The 20,195-nt window shown below is 34.3% G+C and overlaps 1 protein-coding gene across 1 annotated transcript in view; it reads right to left on the bottom strand.

Annotated features, from left to right (window-relative positions):
- Positions 1-20,195, bottom strand: part of PCDH15 (protocadherin related 15) — a 1,333,392-nt gene that overhangs the window by 162,647 nt on the left and 1,150,550 nt on the right. Inside the window, exon 22 of the mRNA XM_064488173.1 lies at positions 15,873-16,001. Coding sequence (XP_064344243.1) covers positions 15,873-16,001 — 129 coding nt within the window. The remainder of the gene's footprint in view (positions 1-15,872; positions 16,002-20,195) is intronic.

Here is a 20,195-nt window from a genome sequence, read left to right as displayed (position 1 = left end):
TTCTTTGCTGGGCTGCAAGCTAGTCTGCAGTGATATCAAGAAGGGAAAAATACTTCAGTGATGTCCATGGAAGTCAACGCATGAAATCCTGGCAAACAGAGTATTCAATGTATGAAGAACTATGAATTTCACTGACTATTTTGAGACATGCAGGTGTTCACTTCAAAATAAATCTACAAACCATTCAACATCTATTCCTGCCTTGTCAATTCTCCTGCTGCTGAAATTGAGGAGAACCTCCACCAGTGGATTCAACTCCCTCCTATGTTCCCAGGGGCTATGCTCTTGGGACAATGTTGCCTCTCTTTTCAGCATCTTCCACATGCCTCTTTACTGAACCTATTTCCATCAGCCTTCAAACCTGCTGAAGATGCTTTATAAGTATTCATTAAAAAAATGGATAAATGCAAGATAAAATGGATCATAACCATCCAACTAAAGTAGAAAATATATCAATGCAATGTATATCAAGTGGAAAAACATATGGACAAAATGCGACCATTTCCTCCTTTTTGAGTGAAAGAGAGTGTAACTCTTCAAGGAGGTGCAGAGGGAGTTATTGTTTACAATCAGAGACACTTGTGAATGTTGTCTTTGTGTTGGTTGAGGAACAGTATTCTTGCAGCCTCTAAAATTTTATCTGTGCATGGTGCAGTTAAAAGAATACTAAACTTTTGGTCCAAAAATATCTATTTTTGTATTCTCAGTTCTTTTATTCATTAGCTGTGTTAGTGCTCACTCATTTACTTCTACCTGAGATGCCACACCAGTGAAGTGAGAAAATAATTTAGGCTTTAAAGCGCCCCATAAACACTTCTCTGCTATAAATCGTTGTTGGCAATTACACTGCAAAATTTGAAAAGGCAACCCTTAACTGAATTGATGGGGACTGAAAGTTGTCACATCACTCTTTGTTCTTAATATCAGAACTATTGCTTTAATCATTCATTTAACCAGCATGTATTAAAATATGTAATATTTGCCAGGTGCTATGCTTGGTGCCAGATACACAAAAGCATAAGATATGTTCCCTAATGCCAGCTAGTTAATTGCTCTTAAAGATGTCACAATTACTTATTTAAAAAATAAAACTGAAAAAGAAAGAATTGTGTCAAGTCTTTGTGGAGTCAGTTAGGAAATGTGTTCTGTGAATACAGTTGGATGTGGAGTGCAGATGATCATGAAGTGCTACATACCAATTAGACGTAATTATGTATATGTGTGTATATATACTTAGAAACTGATACTTGTTTAGTACTTTCTAGTTTGAAAACTGCTTTTATGTACATTAGCTCTTTTAATCTTCACATCAAAACTGAAAGGAAGTTATTGTGATCACCTTCATTTTACTGATGAGAAAACTGATGTTACATGAACTTAAATAGATTAACTAATTTGTACAGCTAGTAAGTAGCAGAACTAAAATTCCAACCCAGATTCGCTACTATGAAACTTGCTTTTACTACTACATCAACTTTCCTTCCCCTCACCTTCTCTCTTGCTCTCTGTTCATTATACTAATACATGCAAATCTACATGATAATTAATATACTAAGAAATGTACAATACCATAACTATACATGGCATGGTCTTACTTTTCATACCAATTTCCTTGGATTACCTAAAATTAACTTCATTAAAAAGTGATATGAACATGAAAACAATTATAAACTTTGCTCAATAAAGATAATGAACACTAGAGTCAAATATAAAGTAAACTTAATCTTCATCTGTCCCCCAAAGAATACTGTTGCATCTAAAATAAACCAAGATAATCTCACCTTCCTGGTCATCATTGAGTTTATGTAAATAGATGCTTTATAAAGAGCATGGCCTGTCAAGGTGTACTGCAGGGTTCAGAGAGACGATGGAAAACCATGACTGTTAGCCTAACAGTGACATTTCAAATCTGGATCTTGAATTCTATATATCATTGTTAATGATCCATATACAGCATGTAGGTTTCTCCAGTTATAATGGGACACTTCATAAAAGCTGACTGTGCCAATATATGAAGATTTGGATGCAGTTACTAGCTCTAAACTTAAGCAATGTTCTATTGTTGCAGGTTAACTTTTAACTAAGCCTTTTGGGATTTCAGACAAATTGAAACAGGCAAGAAATCTATTTAAAGAAGACTTGAAGCAGAGGTATACATTTAGTAATGAACTATGCTTCAGTATATATAAAGGAGAAATAAACACTAAAAGGATAAAGACACAGGAAATCCTTTTTTCCTTTCAAGAGAGTGTATTACAAACAAGCAATATTTCCTCTTGGCGCACTCTTCTAAAACATGTTTGGGTAGACACAGAACTAATGTTATTCTTATCAAATAAAACCAAATGAACAAAGATAAATAAAAACATATATTCATATAATTTAAATGTTGAGAGTGAAATTAAATCAGTTTCCACTTTTCTCTGATCCCATGCATAGCACTTTGTACATGCCAGTCTCAGCACTTTTAACATTGTATTGTGTATAGTTATTAGCGTTTATACCTCTGCCATCTAATATGAATTCTAAAAGAGCAGAGAATGTGCTTTGTTTACATTAATGCTTTAGTGTAGAATTGAGTTTCCATCTCAGTAAATATTAACTGAATTTTTTGAATGGTATTATTTCTTCCCACTCCTATATTAGAAAAAATATATAAATGCAAAAAAACACGAAATACTTATTTATAAACTTCATTTGACTTAATCACATATGCTTTCATGCATTCATTTATTCACATGTATTTACTGTTGAATTTCTGCTGAACAGCATTTTAGGGGCTGTGACTCTAAAGAATTAGAGTAAGAGCAAAGTGCTCTTTGACCTAACGTCACTTCAACTACAGTGAAAAAAGCAGATATTGAACAATAATTGCCCTTAAAAAATCACTAGAGTAATAGTCTCCAATAATAAAATAAAAACAGATCGCACAATTACAGCATCTAGTAGAGTTTCTAACCTGCCCTCTGGGAAATTACATTCTAATGGAGAAGATAAAGGTAGAAAAAAAGTTACACAAATAAACAATTTCAAATTTTAATGAGTATTGTGATAAAGGTATGGTGAGGCCTGAGAGCATATAAATAGAGGCACTTAATCCAATTTTGCGGGGCCAAGAGAGCATATGGCATTCCACTCACATGCACCACTCCAGAGCTGTAGCTTTAGTAAGGTCAGGGATCCTCATGATGACTTCCACATCACTGCACACTAAGTATAAGCCACGACAAAATAATTGTGTTTTCCCTCCTTAGGAAAAATGGCAACAGATAAAGTACATCTTGATGTCAGTAAAAGTCTTGAGGTTTTTTTTTTTCATTACATTCTAGTTGTTGAAATGGAAAAACAGTGTTTCCTAAGTGATGACATAATAATTTGGATTTAGAGCTGAATGAGGCATCATCTCCAAGCTGAATGTCAAACTGGGCAAGACTCTGATGGCAACCTGTAAGCTTCTGTTAAGTAGTCAGTAATCGTTTCAACTTTGTCAGCCATTTTTAGGAAGGTGTAAAGGACGTGATTTTGAAATGTAAGTAGGAAGCTTAGCAAAACAGTTCATAGCATAGGTGGCTGAATCAAAACTAAATTACATCTCAAGGTAGGTGTCAAAATGCAAGCGTATAAAATGTTACTGCTGCTGCCGGCACTACTATTACTATCACGCTAGCTGTTCGAGTTCTTAAGTATGCTCGGGCAATTGTGCGTCCTCTTCCTCCAGCCTTAGGGGGTTTTATAAACGAGACCTACTCCCTCCAGTTTTTAGACTAGGAAACTGCATTGCTAAGTAGTAAAGCTATAATTTAAACCTGAGACTGTCTAATCAAGGCCAGCACTCTTATCCAGAATCTTAGGCTACTTCCAGTTACGGTAATTACAAGTTCCTTAGGATTTCACAGCTTGAGGCAACTAATTCTGCCACTTGCCAGTTACACGGTCTTGGCAAAGTAATTCACTTCTTACAGTTTGCAGGTGTAGAGAAAACATTAGTACCTACCATATTAGATTCTGAGAATACTGAATGAGCTAATACACAAACAAGCACTTGGAACTGTACCTGGCATGTAGCAAACAATTAATATATGTTAGTTAATAATGCTAATATAATTTTTAAAAAATTATAATAAATGTATTCCTACATTGCTAACCACAGCTAAATGTTCACAGATCTGTGTGGAATTGAGATAATCTCTCAAAAATTTATTTATCACTCACTCATTGTCACTGTTTAAATTTCAATAAATTTTCACAAGGTCCCAGATATCTTCTCTTATTTCAAAAGCTGATAGTAAACCAAATATTGGAAGAAAATAAAATAGTGAAAGATATGTGATGCTATTGGTCTAAAATATTTTCTCTAAATATATTTATTTATAGCATTTCTTTAAAATAAAAATTGAAAGGACCAAGTGGTCCACATTAAGTCTGTGGAATATTTTACACTCTTGTGAATTATTCTTGAGTGCGTGGGATTTGTGATTTCTAACTGAGTGACAATCAGAAAAATCAGAAAAGGCAAACCTGCTTAGAAATGTCAAACAAATGTATGTAACTGCTAAAATTTTGTTGAGCTCTGTTAATTCATTAGGTTCTTGTGTGAATGATGTTATTTCAATGCACTAATATTGATTTTTAGTCTCTTCAGGACCAAGACTACCTACAATTTTTAGTGAGATTATAAATTGAATATAAAATTTTCTAGGTATGAATATTTCTACCTGAAATACATATCTCATTATGTAGAAGAAGGTATGGTCAATAATCCGGGTTTCAGGGTAAAAGTGGAGGTGAGTATTCTTACCTCTTTTGGAATTTAAAAAAATTCCCCATTTGAAAAGACAAAGTAGAACCTGTTCATTGGGATCTTCTTATCTTTTTATTATTTCTGTTTAACCTTTCTTTCTCTACCTCTACCCTCCCAAGTCTTTACCTTTGTGCTGCCTCTGTCTCTCCTATCAGCCTAAAACTTACCACCCCCCTTTAATCAGAAATTTTGGTACCACATTGTTGATGAAGAACTCAATATAATGAAAGTGAAGTAATTCATAGCTAATCAATTTTGTAGTAATTTTATTTTACTGCTCTATGTTTAATTTTTATCTATAATGAAATGGTAAGACATATCCAGTTTTGATAAATATCTCAAAATGTGTTTTTAGTAATCCCATGATTCTGCTGGTTTCCCTTAACTTCACTATTTTTTCCCGTTTATTATGTTTCTTTTACATCCCAAGGAATATTGACTATACAACTAAATGGTAAGAGAAGTCAAAGACAGAGAAATAGATAATCTTCTGATGTATAGTTTTAGCTATAAAAATAATGGCCAGGTGGTAAACAAACAGCAAATTCTTGGCTTCCAGAGAGAAAGGCTAAATTCAGCTCCAATGGAATATAAATTTGATGCTTGTTGGGAGACACAATATGGGATTAAAAGAAAAAAAAAGATATCCTGGCGTTGACTAGTTGGCTATTTTGAATTTCCTATGACATTTAAATTATTGTGGAATGAACCTAATAAGCTCAATAAAGTTGACATCTCATGCCTTTTTAAACTATTTTATCATAAAGAATCAATTTTTCCTTTTCACGCATCTTATATTAGGTTTCAAAAGTGAGTTACACACTGATGGGCTAATCCTTTCACTAAATGTATATCAAATAATCACATTATATACCAAATATCTCAGTTTTATTTGTAATTCATACCTCAGTAAAACTAAAAAAAAAAAAAAAATGAGTCACACATAGAATACTTCACCCTGCTTTATAGTAACTATTGTCTTAAATGATGTGACCAGTTTGTTCATTTATATATGTTCAGCATTTTAAAAAATAAACATTATTATTGTTCAATTATTTTCTTCAAATTCTGTCAAGTATTCCAATACTAATGATTTTTATTTTTTCATTCTTCTACCAACCTATATCACACACAGCCCTCCCTATGTCCATTTTTCCTGACTGTTCTCCATGTCTTTTCTTACATATTCTTCCCTTAAGGGAGTAAAAGAAATAACTTTTAACTATACAACAGCTTAATGATTATTTTTTGGTCTAGACTCATATAAACATTTATGCCTTCTGTTCCTCATTTTTAACCTAGGGAATAGCAAATCAATGTATTTTCCTCTAGGGAAAAAAAAATATTTCCTTCATAAGAGGCATTCTTGTAGAAGTTATAAAAGATGATTTAATAAAATTGTCCATATATCATTTTTAAACTGTGGAATGTAATTTTAAACTCCTTCTTTAATTATGCAAGAGAAAAAATATACTTTAAAGTATACTGTTAGAAAATATTCACAAAAAGTCTGTTACTTTAAAATGTTTTGTTTGCCATTTTCACTACTCTCACCATCTATTTGCACTGTGTACCACAACTGAGCAAAGACTTAAAACATGAATGTGGATGAACAAATGAATATTCATTAGTACATTTTTTCCTCAGAGTATAGCCGAGGAAGTCACACCAATAACATTACTGCACTTTACAGATAAGGTAAGAGGATATCAGAAAAATTATGTGACTTGCCTATTTCACGTATTTAATTGCCCAAAGCAATTAAAGATACAATGAAATGCCTACCATAATCACAATGGCATTTTTTTTTTATTTTACAGAAATAGAAAACCAATCCTAAAATTTGTATGGAACTCCAAAAGACCTCGAATAGCCAAAGTAATCTTGACGGAAAAAAAAACAAAACAACAAATTTGGAGGGATTGCACTTTCTGATTTCAAAATAAGATTACAAAGCTACAGTAATTAAAACAGTATGGTATTGATATAAAAAGAAACAAATACACCAGTGTACCAGAATAGGGAGCCCATAAATAAACCTGCACCTATATAGTTAAGAGACCTTTGATAAGGGAGCCAAGACTACACCATGGGGAAAGGATAATGTCTTCAACAAATGGTGTGGGAAAACTGGATATCCACATGCAAAAGAATAAAACTGGACACACCTTACACAAAGATCAACTCAAAATGGATTAAAGACTTACAAAGAGGACCTGAAACTATAACACTCCTAGAAGGAAATATAGGGAAAATAAATGCGTAAGTATTTGCATGGAATAAAGTGAAGTGGATTTGTATATCATACAGAAAAATAAATTTCAGACGATAGACTTGATATAAATAAAACAATAAAGTATCTTAAAATAACAGAGAATGCCTTCATGATCTGACGATAGCAAGCAGCAATTGAAAAATGATGGATAAAGTTGGCAATCTTAAAATTAAAAACTCTATGTACAAAAAGACACCCCTAAGGAAGTGAAATGAAAGCCCCAGCATTGCAAAGGATGTCTGAAATACATATAACAAGGAGGGAGCCATGTCTTGAATATATAAAGACCTTCCACAGAAAAAGAACACTCAAGAAGAAAAATCAATGGCAACCCAACAGAAAAAAGGCTAAGAAACATCAATAAGCACTTTGAGTAAAAAAATGAAATAGCAAATAATATATGAAAAGATGCTCATTCTTGTCAGGAAAATGCTGCACTTGATCTTAGCCAAAAGGTCAAGAAGCAATCCTTAGGGAAATGCTGATCAAGACCACAATGTGAAACCACTAAAACTATATCAGATTGATCCAAATTAGAAAGATTGACACACCAAGAATACCTACAGGGACCATGACTAACTGAGCATTCTTGACACAGTCACTTTGGGGAAAGTGCTCACATTTTCAATAAAGTTAACTATACTTATACTCATAGAGAAACTCAGGCACGCATGCACCAGGAGAAATTATATTAAAAAATATTCACAGCAGGATTGATTATAATAGCCTCCAACTGGAAACCACTCAAATATTCGTCAATAGTGGAATTCGAAAATGAATTGGGGCACAGACACACACAGCAAATAAAATACATGAGTAAACAGGCAGAAATGTGGGCAAAAAAAGATAAAAATGAACAAAAGAAGGCAGATACTAAAGCAAACATACACTACAATGTTGTTTATATACACAAAAGATAGACAAAAGTAAACTTTATTAGTTATGGATGCTTATTTGGTTGGTAACTAGACAATAGAAAGCAAGAAAATATCACAGTGGTTAACGGTAGGTGGAGGAAGCCATGCAGGGGGCTTTCCTGGTGATGCATTATATACTCAGATTATACTTACATTTATGTTTACCTTGTAATAATTTATTACATCGTGCATTCATGTTTAATTACCTTCTCTATATTACACCTTTTTTTCTTAAAGTTTGAAGGACAAGATTCGGTCTCAATAAAAGGCTGCAGAAACAGCTGGAATCCTTCCTATAAAACCCAAAATTGATCACCAGTCTCCTCAGATAGGCAGTAAAGTCAGTGGCAGTAATTGTGGTGAGCTATAACTTTTGTGGAAAAGGATAACTGAATGTAACTAAAGTGAATAGGCCATGAATTCTCATCAGTCTATAAAACAGAACTGCAATTTGTATAAAGTTGGACCTCCTAAATAAGTAAGGTAGCATTGAAAGGTGCAGCTAGATGAATGGAGCAGGGGTTTGTGAGGCAAACATAGCTGGTATTTCTTCTTAGACAAATATTACATAATTTAAATGGAGTATATATTTCACATGGGTGAGTGGGAAACACAATTCCAAATATGTGACCAGACAGGCTGGTTTTGCATCTCTTACAGTTTTCCTCCCTGTGATCTTCTTAAACCTGGAAATATCCTTCATTTTTATTTCCTGGTCTTACAAGTGGTAAATATTTTGTCTTGTAGTAAATATAAATTTCAATTGCTCTTTACATGAACACTGCTTTTTAAATTAACTCTATGTATACTAGTCTACACGCTGAAATTCTACGAGTGGACAGATTTCCAGTATCAAAAAGTCTTCTCTGCTTATCAAGACAACTTATTTACTTGTATGTGTGTGAGGTAAGCCAAATACTTTCAGATGCTTCTCTTTCTACAATGTTTATGAATCTTCAGTGGAAAAATATACTTTCACATAATTTTAATCATTAGGTCTAGTTTAATTCAGCATTTTCTAAGAGCCAAATACTGAACTGGGTAGTGAATTTTCTAAAATCAATATGGCATAATCTCTGCTTTCAAGAAACTTGAATAAATTGATACTTTCAAAATACTTCAGTAAGTACTATCAAAATAGTTGTGCACGGTTTAATGTGGGCCATTATAGGACATTTGGTACACAGAAAAGTTCAGAAAAGGCATTTTCTGGAAGAGACTATGTTTGACTAGAATTTTCAAGGATGAGCTATCTAAATAAGGGATGGAGAAAGAAGACATGAGGGCAGGAGGCATGAGCACAAGGCAAACCGACCTGGGAGAGTTCTGAGAGCATACCTCAGTAATCACAAGCAAGCTGGAATCACTGCAGGTAAAGCAGTGGGGGTGCATCGAGTAAGAACACTTCTTACTAATGAGCTACGCTTGTTAGAGACACCATTCCAGTAGTTACACTGAAGAGAATTATGAGGTTTGTTAAAATTAGTGTCAGGATAACACATTAAGAGATTGTAACAGTAGGTCAGGTGACAAATAAAGAGAGCCTGACTATGGTTGTTTTAGAGAAAGGAGAAAATTTGAGAACAATTCAAAACATATAAAATGATCAAAATTGATGATTGACTGCAAATGGACGGACAGTGAGGGAGAAAAAGAAGACTGAGATGGCTCCACAATTTCACTTGGGAATAATTAACTGAGTTACAGAATTCAGGAGATGAAGCCCTTTATGGGGAAGATGAAAAAAAAAAGGGTTCAATCTTAAACATGCTGCATTTGAAGTGCCTACTGGATATTCAAGTGGGTGTGTTTTACAGATAATTATTTATTTGAGGCTAGAGGTTAAAGGAGCAGAGGTGGCTAAAGTTATAGCTGTGGGAGACATCAGCACCCAAATGTAATTAAAATTGTGGGTTTTAACATCAGTGGAATTTCCCAAAGGAATGTGTAGAGTCAAAACAACTGAGAGGACAATTCCAAAATCCAGTTTGTTTTGTAGGCGATGGATATGGTGATGGTAATACAAGCATACACGTCTATGTCCAAACTCACCAAATTACGTGCATTAATTGTGTCCCTTTTTGCATACCAGTTATACCTCAATAAAGCTAGGGGAAAAAAAAGGAATAACACAGTGTTTTTAAAAAAAGGTTTTAGGAAGAAACAGATAAAGAGAAGGCGAAAAGAATCAGACATGCTTTAAACATGAAAACCAGAAGCAAACAGGTAGTCGAGTCTCAGAAGGACAGAGAGAGATCCTTTTCAAATGCAGCAGTGAAGTTGTTCAGATAAAGACGACATTTAGCAATAAAGAGGTCGTTGGTGACCACGGGGTTGAGAGTGGTTATTATTCATGATACAACTGTGACTATCTATACACACACGGGCATGCACACGGACACGTATCTACTATAATAGCCGACAGTAAGAAGAAAAACTGCTGAAAGGGTAGGTCCCAAGGAAAAATACATGCATGAAATTTTCTAATCCATTTATGAACTGCTCACTGAATATCTGAAAGATTACCAAGCTTTAAAAATATTCACAAGCAACTGATAAATCTCCATTATAATTATTTTTAGGTAGCAGCATTAAAATAAACATCATCAGGTTTCTAAATTGTGTGGGCTTCTTTTCCTTACTTGACTGAATACAGTGTTGGCATTGTATAGTTTGACTTGACAAGAGAACCCATAAAAATCCCCACTTGTGGCCCACTTAAAAAAGAAGTATTGTAGTTTTAGGCACTGTTGAATGTCACACTGAGCTACAAAAAAACAAATAAAACAGCAGAAAGCTCCCCACCTTCATTTCATTTTTAGAACCCCACACTGGGAGAGAACAAGTGCATTAATCAGAGACAGACCACTGAGGTTCAGATTTATTTTGTTTATATTAAATTGCATAGTGGAAGGAGTTATCAATTTCTTTTTTTAATGACACCATTACTACCCTTCTAAATACTGCTGTTTACTAATGATTCTTAAACTGATTTAAGGGTTTAAAACTGAATCGCTACCCCTTCCTCCCGGCTGAGATTTAGCATGCAGATCTCACAATAGGAATACATTTGTGTTTCAGGTTAAATAAATTCAGCCTCTTTTGTTTTAGAACTGGAGGAACATTTTGTTGAGTCAGAGCTCTATTTGTGTTACTTAGAGCTAAAGAAGTCAGTTCAGCATAAGAATTTCTACACGGCATTAACTGGAAGTTTGCTGAGAAGAGGCTCACTCTATATTGTATTCAATGCTGAGAACTTTTAAAAATCTTAACAGGTAATGTTGTTCCCAAGTATGCCTTCTCTGTTGCATCTGTGCAGTCATGCCCAGGACTACTCCGAAAAACAGAGATGCAGAACTGAAAAAGAATTCTGGCCCCTAAGAAACTCCTCAGTGAGATGCTAGACACCTTTGATACAAGACCCAAGGTTTCCAAAACTCTGCTGCTCTCCCCTCCACCTCCACTTATCTGAAATACGCACACAGAGGGAGGTGTTGGAGCGTCTCCTGCAACAAGTACACTAAACTAAAAACACCCTCTCATTCGCCTTTATCAGCTACATTCTGTTAGGCAAGTGCAAAGTAGTTCCCTCTGTGACCCTGCATCTAAGACAGTGTTGATTGAAATAGATCTTCCTTTATCTTCTCACTCTCCAACCCAGACTCAAGATTGAATCCATCAGACATTGTTTGAGAAAACAAATGAAAATGACACACACCGTGTTGAACTAGGCATCATGATTCCCCACTTCTGAAGACCTAGCATTCATAATGGGACCAAACTCATCTGCTTGACTCTTACACATTAGGATGACTTATTTCCAGCAGGTCCTTCAATTTTAAGAATAAACAGGATCTGGGAGATACTCCAAGCAGTTTACCAAACTTGTTAAAGATTACATAATCCCAATAATATACCCAATATTACCCTCAACTATTTACCTTATCTAACAATAATAAGTGAATAATATATAAGTAAATAATTAGTAATAATAAGTAAATATATATGTAAATACATACATGTTTTGAAAATTTCTTCTCCATTGCATAATCTCTCTCTTTCTCTTTTTTGCATTTTCTGCTGGGTATCTGTACAACTAAGGATTTGGGATCAACTGAGAATTCTGTGGTAGTTGGTATGAGGTCTTTTATATCTGAGACTCACTCTGAAGATGAACTATCGGCATGCTTGTGGTCCAGAGTCAGAATATGCACACAGACCTTCTAGATTCTAACTTCTGTGAGATACTGTGAAGGGTACTAAACCAAACTTTACACTGACAAGTAAAGTCGTTTCATCAGTGGCTATTTCGTTAGGTCTTCCGGGCCTTCTCTATCTGAACTCAACATGTTTGAACCAATTTTCTAGAACCTTTCTACACAAATCTTCCCTTATTGTCAAGCTATTGACTTGTTCTCAAACTGTCTCTTGAGCTCAATTCTGTCTTGTATCACATCTGCCTGGTATCTTTACTTCCTTTGTTTTTTCAGCTAGAATCTTACCAACTTGTTAAGTTACCGCAGATGATACATTTTCCCCCATGAATCCTGACATAGCTACCTTGGTGTCCTGTGATGTTTTTCATTTCTTTCAGTAAATTTGACACAGAGTCTATTCTTACTTGTTTGCTCGGTTTTATTCTGTATACATCTTTTCCCCAATGACGCTGCTACTGCACATGCTTTGAGATTATGGGGAAGATTCTCAGATTGAAGTGTGTTATAATATATCTGTGTATAGTAAGGTTTACGTTAAAAAGTAAGTGTATTTTTAATATGCCTATAAAAAGTTTTTGCTCTATATAATCCATAAATACTGCTTTAGAAGTATTATCAATTTAATAAAGTTTGCTACTACAAAACTGCCTTAGTAAATAAAAGTAAGTAAAAAGTTCCTTCAGCATTTGAACTCAAATATTGGATTATTCATACTAAAATATCACTAGAACAAAAACTCGAAGTGGGTAACTCAAATTGAATACAATTACTAACCACACATATTTTGGGTTTTGGTGTGTCAATAGTTTTTGGTGACAAAATTAAATTTTAAAAGTGGAGCATGAGTCATTCAATGAAAATACTGTCTTATATAATTATCATTAGGCAGCAACAGGAGACCATTGTGATGCATCAGAATTCCATTCCATGAACATTATGACTTCTCTGGAACTGTGCAGAATCAGTTGGATGCACCTGCTTTGGCTATTTTCCATTTCCTTTGTACTTTCAAACTCATTTTAGTTTTTATGAAAACATGTTATTGCCTAAAGACTGGTATGATTACTGCCTTATCAAATTATGAGGCTAAGGTCTATATTTCAATGTTTAATGCTGAAAAATTAGACTGTTTCTCATCAAATTTAAGAACTAGGAGGCAAGAAATAAAACTTAATGCTGTAATTCTTACAAAGACAGAAAACAAGTAGGAAAAGTGGCAAAACTAAATTAAGAAAAAGGAAAAAAATTAAAAATTATTCAGCGTGTTAATGGCTACTTATTTACTAGTTATATATTCCACACAAGCTTTATCTCTCCAATGCTAAGTACATTAAGAGGAATGGGAAAGATAATTTTCCTAAGTGATTTCAATACCTGTTTATTTTATCTGAATAGTTGATAGATATGATTAAATTATTTTTTTCAGCTTTCACCAATGTGGCTTCCTAGAGTGACAATTATCATTATAATTAAACTATTATATTAGTTCAAGCTTCAGTGACTGGGTTATTATGGTTGTCTTTTAATTCAGCTTTCTGAATTTATAATCTCTCATTACAATCTATTCAGGAGTAATTTTTTAAAATAAAAGCTGATGATGCCACACCACAGACCCTCTAGAGGTCCCCTAGCACCTTCTACAACATGGCATAGAGAAATGTTTATATGTCACATCTTATTTACTGGAATTATGACATGTCACATGCTCTCATTTCTTAATGGTTTTATTCGTGTAATTATCTTTCCATAGCTTTTAACTCCTCTTAATTTCTTTCTCATTGATATTCATAGTCAACTTCCCCAGAATTGCTCCTTTTCTCTGCTTTCTGCACATACGTGTTCCTCTGATAGATTTAATCACCTTTTTGCTTGGTGTAACAGAAGCTGTCAGTGCCCCATGCATTTCCATCAGAGCATGTATACTCTCTGGCCAACTTACACCTGCTAAGATTCACGGTCTCACTGAATGCCCTTATATCAGAATTGCAGAGAGCTGGCTGCTTGCTTGTGCTGGAGGCAGGAAATGTTGAAAATGTGACCTCCTCCACAGCATCACTGACCAAAAACTCTCAGTTTTTATTCTGTGAATTTACCATTTCCATCACTTGTCAGAATCAATAACTCTGGGGAATGTGTTTTGTGTCATTCCCCAGAATTTGCCCTTGGGATTAAGCTCCAGTTTTCTTAACGACAGCTGGTTAATAACAATTCCTTTATTGGCTACCTTCTCTCCTCTGCATCACTTCCTCACTTCACAATTAGTATTACTTGAGTATCTCAAAAAATAAAAAAAGGAAAAAAAAAAAACCTATTTATCCTGAATTTGTCTCCAGGTTTCCTCTGGTAGAATCAGAGTAAAACTTTTGACACCAGAGGTTATCGTGTGGGGTCTGGAGGTGAATGGTTGTCTGGCCACATGGCATTGAGACCACCTGGCATACTGTGACAACATGATTATAAGACTCTTCCTCATAGTGAACTGGGGTGGCATAAAAATGTCTCACCAATTTCTCCAGGATTTGAGAAGAAGTGGCAATGATAATAAGAATGACTATGGAGTTGGTAGTTGCAAGTATTGTCAGTGCTCTAAGGAAAAAAAACTGACTGGCTCAAACTAGCCAATCGGTATCTCAGAGCATACCGTGAAATCCAGAAGGTTCTACAACAGCATTTAAAGAAATCTTGTCTTTTAAAGCCAGAGAGAAGACTGAACTGAAAAACAGATCTTTGGTTTGACTGTAATAATAACTGAACTGTACAGAAGATTTACTTCAAAGCATCAGCAAAGCTCTTATTTAAAACTCAAGATCTTAACAGGGAAGAAGTAGGATCCTGCAACCTGGATGTGGGATAGCTGGGCGACTCATCTCTTGTTGGAGGAGGAGTCTCTCCTGGCCTGGAAACCCCGGACAAGCCTTATCTGAGGTAAATACTTCAAAATATGTGTATATTCCTCAAAATCTGCCTTTGTCTCATGGTTTCTAGACCACTCACTGTGTTCAAGACCAGACATAGCCCAATTGAGAACATATTGTCTCTAATTTTATAAAATGGGATTATTCATCAATAAAACTACAGAAACTGGCTAATATGTCCAGTTAGAAATTAGGAGAACATGTCTAGAAATGGGTATTAAGTGTGCTCAATAAGGGATATGTCTGAAAGATAAGGCATATAGTAGATGCTAAAGATGTGTTTACATAATCAAACAAATGTACATCTAAACATTTCCATTTTGAGGTATGCATGTCCAAATTTATACTTAATGGTATAGCCAGTTACACTCTTCTCTAAAAATACTTTATTATAATTCTAGAAAATAAGAAATACATATTGAGTAAGAATATTCTCCAATGAATCAGTGTTTAAATGACACAATGGTCATAAAACGTAAATCAGCAAGCTTAATAAGTTAAATCCAAGCAGACACAATATGATGTATAAAAACATCTTGAGGGGTATCCAGCACAGTGATCAAGAATGAATGCACTTTATTACTGCCTTGCCTTACACCCAACTGATCTTGCTGATTGCTTTCAAATAATTCTGATGATCCATCATTGAACACATGGCATTAGCTGAATCTCTTTTCAAATTAATACGAAAGAAAATTATTCACTTTAAAAGAATACATTTAAGATACACACAAATATTCCACTTACCCTTACTTGACCCACAAAGGCATTGGCTTCTTCTTCTACCACTGATAGATTTCTGGGCAGATAAGGATCAAACACTGGAGCATTGTCATTGACGTCTGTCACCACCACGTTTACTGTGGCGGTTGAGGTCTTAAAGAAAACCAAAACGATTAAATGTGAGAGGAGTTATTTTTATTTTGATGTCAGTTAATTGTCATCCTGGCATTTGTCTATCTAAAAGGCATCTCATTATTACTCCTATTTCTTAGCTTTCCCAAAAAAAGAACCCCAAAAAAGAGAAAAAAGAAGAGAGGAAACTTGCAATTTTCAAACACCTCAAAAAACAGTTGGAAAAAACAAATAATGATATTAAAGGGCAAATATCTTCTTGAAAATGTCAAGTATTTCCTGGAGGCTTACTTTTAGAAAGTGCTTTTACCTTTATCTTGTTCACATTTTACGGGTGGCAAGCTTTTGTTTATATACATGTGCACTACTTTTTCTCTGAAATGTAACATTTTTGTAGTTTTTACCACCTACATTTTGTACTGTTTAAAAAGATAACTAGTGCATTATAAAATAGCATGGTATGCCCCATGGGTATTTTCAGGTAAGCAAATGTTATCAGAAAATACTACATTAGTAATTTCCTAGGTTCATATCTAAACCAGGAGTTTGAGGATACTACTAATAATCACTAATCAAATGACTACCTCATGGTTATACAGCCTAAGAAAATGGTAAGCAAAGAACCCTACCAGCAGTATGTGCTAGCTGGTTAAAAGGTAAAATCCCTGGTCGGTTACAAAAAGAGAATATCATGTAAGTCAATGACTTTCGCACAATCCAGGAGCATCTTCATACATCACTCAAGCTGGAAACTGCTCTCTCGAATCAAAGCCTGAGTATAGCACATGTCCCCACCCAGCGCTGTCCCAGTGTGGGGCAGATCGCAGAAGGCTGAGACCAAACTTTGAGAAAGAAAGAACTGTAGGCTGGAAAATAAAAAATCCATTATGCTATGATACGAAATTTCAATAATATGTAAATAAAAAGTAGAAGGAAAAAGCAGGGAAACTGTCACTGTCATAAGAGAATAACTTTCATTTTAAAAACCACAGAAACAATTTGTCCTAAACTGTAAGGAATGTGGGGTGAATGGCTAAAAAGATGAACATAAAGAGGTGACTTAGAAGAAATGAATCTGAAGAAATGTTGCCGTAGTCGTGGGGACGAGGGGTCAAAAGCTGAATTTCCTAGCTACCTCGGAGGAGAGGTTCTGGTAAATACCCCATCCTTTCTGTTGGGATCACTGGAGTTCTATACTCTATGAGTAATGCTGCATGAAGTCTAGACCAGGCCTTACTCAGATTAAACTCAGTATTCAAACTCTGTTTGGATTAAGATAATCTGCCCTTATTTTAACAGAAGTTTGAGTAAATCCTCTTTTGAGCAATATAATTTTAACCCAAGCCTCGTAATTCTTAACATAGAATGTCCAGCAGTCATTAAAAAATGACCATGTGTAGCAGGGGATTCTTGGTATTGCTAATGGCTCATTCCCTTGTGTACTCACTATATCAGTGGGCTTATTTTGTGAAAATTTATTCAGGTATTTAGTATGATTTGTACATATTTCTGTATTTAAAAGTCCAATAAAAATTTTATTTAAAGAAATGTCAAAGATGAGCAGAGCAGTGTTGAATAGTCAAAGCAGAGAAACAGCCTAAATGCCCACCAATAGTAGATGGTTGTATAATAGATAGTGTATCATACACAAATGGAATAATGTATAATACTAAGAATGTACAAATTACTGTTACGTATAATCGCGTAAATGAATTTCATGAATGTAATGTTGAATGTAAGAAGTCAGACATAACACGTACATACCATATGATTCCAAGTACAGATGTTTCAAAGATTGGTGCAAATTCTCCACTGTGATAGAAGTCAGGATAGGGACCACTTTTGTGAAGAAGGTGGAATAGGGACTGGCATGATCACAAGGCTGGGCTACTGGGGTGCTAATTAGTTTCTGTTTCTTGTTCTGAATAGTGATTATAAAAGTGTGTTCCCTGTGTGAAAATTCATTACGTTGCACCATTGTGGTCTGTGTATCCTTCTGTGTGCACATCTCCATGAAATCATTTAAAGGATGTGTGCACACCAACATATGCTTGTGAGTAGATGTATGTGGATATGCATAAATTCAAATCTGATTAGATGAAACACAGATCATGTTATTTTCCCCTTTTAACTTCTATATATTTTCCAAATTTTCTCTAAGAGGGCTACATTGCTTTTATAACAAAAATCAGTTTAACAAATGTTACTTCTTTAAAAGTTGTGTTAGAGTTAAAACCAGTAAAAAGAAGTGCCTTTTATAGTAGCAGTAGTTCCCAATTTGCCTGAGGGTAAACGAGACATTAAAATGGACAGCCTGGAGCCAAAATCTAAGAGTAGCCACACTCGGGTTTGCTGACCTTCCTTCTAAGTGCTTACATAAAGGGTCAGCCTACCTGTATTTCCCTGTCAATCTACTGTACTGGTTTCCATCCCATTCTTTAAAGTTCTCATTCTTGACACCATGGAGTGGGATGATTTCAGACTATTCTGAGTCCTCAATCAAAGGCTGTGGTCTGTGCTAATAGAATCTGAAATTTATGGATCATGTAGATGTATTTCTCCATATCTTAGTGAATTTTATATGAAATAAAGACTATCCATGTCTCTGGCAGAAATGTAAGATAATAAACACACACAGAATAATTGCCAGCTTATATTTCTTGGAAAGTGGTCTGAAGACCATGTGCATCAGAACCACTTGATTAATTGTTAAAAAACGTAGATTTCTGGGCTACATATTAGAACTATTGACTCTATTCTGCAATATTCAAATTATATCTTTGCAACTTTTTCATATAAATTGATAGTAATCTTTTTGACTTAAGAAAAGTCCATCTACCTGGGGTCTGTGCTCATTAAATATCTTTCTTGAAACTCATGATTATTAAGGTTAAAAGGTTAATTTTACTATAATTCTACAAAGGACATAAGTTTAAATGTTTAGATAAGAAAAGTGTTATCAAAATGTGAGACTTACTATTTTTAATCACTTTTTTCTTCAAGAACTCACCATATGTGCTCATCATTAAGTCTATCTCTAAAATTACATAAATGATGAAATTAACTGAAGAAGCTTTTTGTTTAAAATCTAAATGTTTATTTTTCTATTGATTATCAAAACATACTTTTGAAAATAAAGCAAATTACTTAAGAGGATCAGAATTTTAAAGCTGAATGAGTCTTTAATGGTTATAAGAATGAAAAAAGGAGAGCTAGAAATGCTAAGTGACCTGGTCAAGGAGAATCAAAATTAACAATTAAATAACTGGAGGAAAAATGCTCTAGACAGAACTAAATCACTAATTTAATCCCAGAATTTATTTTCACTTTTTGATGTGGGCAAAGCTGTAATTAGGTTGAGACTATGATAGCTATGACAGATAGCTTAATATACTATTTATTTTCCACCTTTATTCTTGTCTAAGAAATCTTACTTTTAAGGCCAAAGGTAAAAGTTCCTAGCTAATATTACTTCCATTAATTTCTGATTTATAATGTGACGTATCTCAAAGCTATGCATTATGCTTTTCCCCCTATCCTAATGGTAGACCTGAAACCTCCTTATTACTTTTACTTCACTGTAATTATACTTCTTACTCTATGCTGAATAATTCCTCTTCTTCCTTAGAATTTCCCCCCTCAGTTATTTCGTAGCCAAGTTACCCATTAAACTTTCATCATAAGTCAAGTTCTCAATTATTTTCTTCATAAGACTCTCACTGACTTCTTTACCTATATCTTAAACAGGCATACTATATAAATTGAAGGGATTGCATATGTAAAAATTATCTTAGATTTTATTTTTATTCACTTGTCTAATATCTAAGTGCCTTCTATTTGCCCTACTATTTACTAAATCTCTTCTGTATATTTTATTTCCACATATAGCTGTTTATCTAATATTTGAAAAATGGCAAATAGCTTATTTTGGGCAGATTATAATTACTAAATTGAATTACCCCTATCTATTTTTCTAATTTTTAATTAAGAAGATAAAACTGTCTAGACTAAATTTTAAATGTTTCTATCACGGTAAACTTTCTACAGCAGTCCTCAAAATAAGTGTGAGGAGAGCATTATGATCAGTCTATTTTATAGATAAAAAAATCATTCCAAATAAACTGGAGATACGTTGTTATCTGAATTGGGTGAGTCTTGACTAGACACTTATACTGAATTTGAAATTATTTCCAGAGAACAGTGCTGAGTTCACCC

This window comes from Camelus dromedarius, chromosome 8 (genome assembly GCF_036321535.1).
Source record: "Camelus dromedarius isolate mCamDro1 chromosome 8, mCamDro1.pat, whole genome shotgun sequence".
Taxonomy (NCBI): Eukaryota; Metazoa; Chordata; class Mammalia; order Artiodactyla; family Camelidae; genus Camelus; species Camelus dromedarius.
Note: the sequence above shows the minus strand (reverse complement) of the source record. Positions and strands in the feature narration are given on the sequence as shown.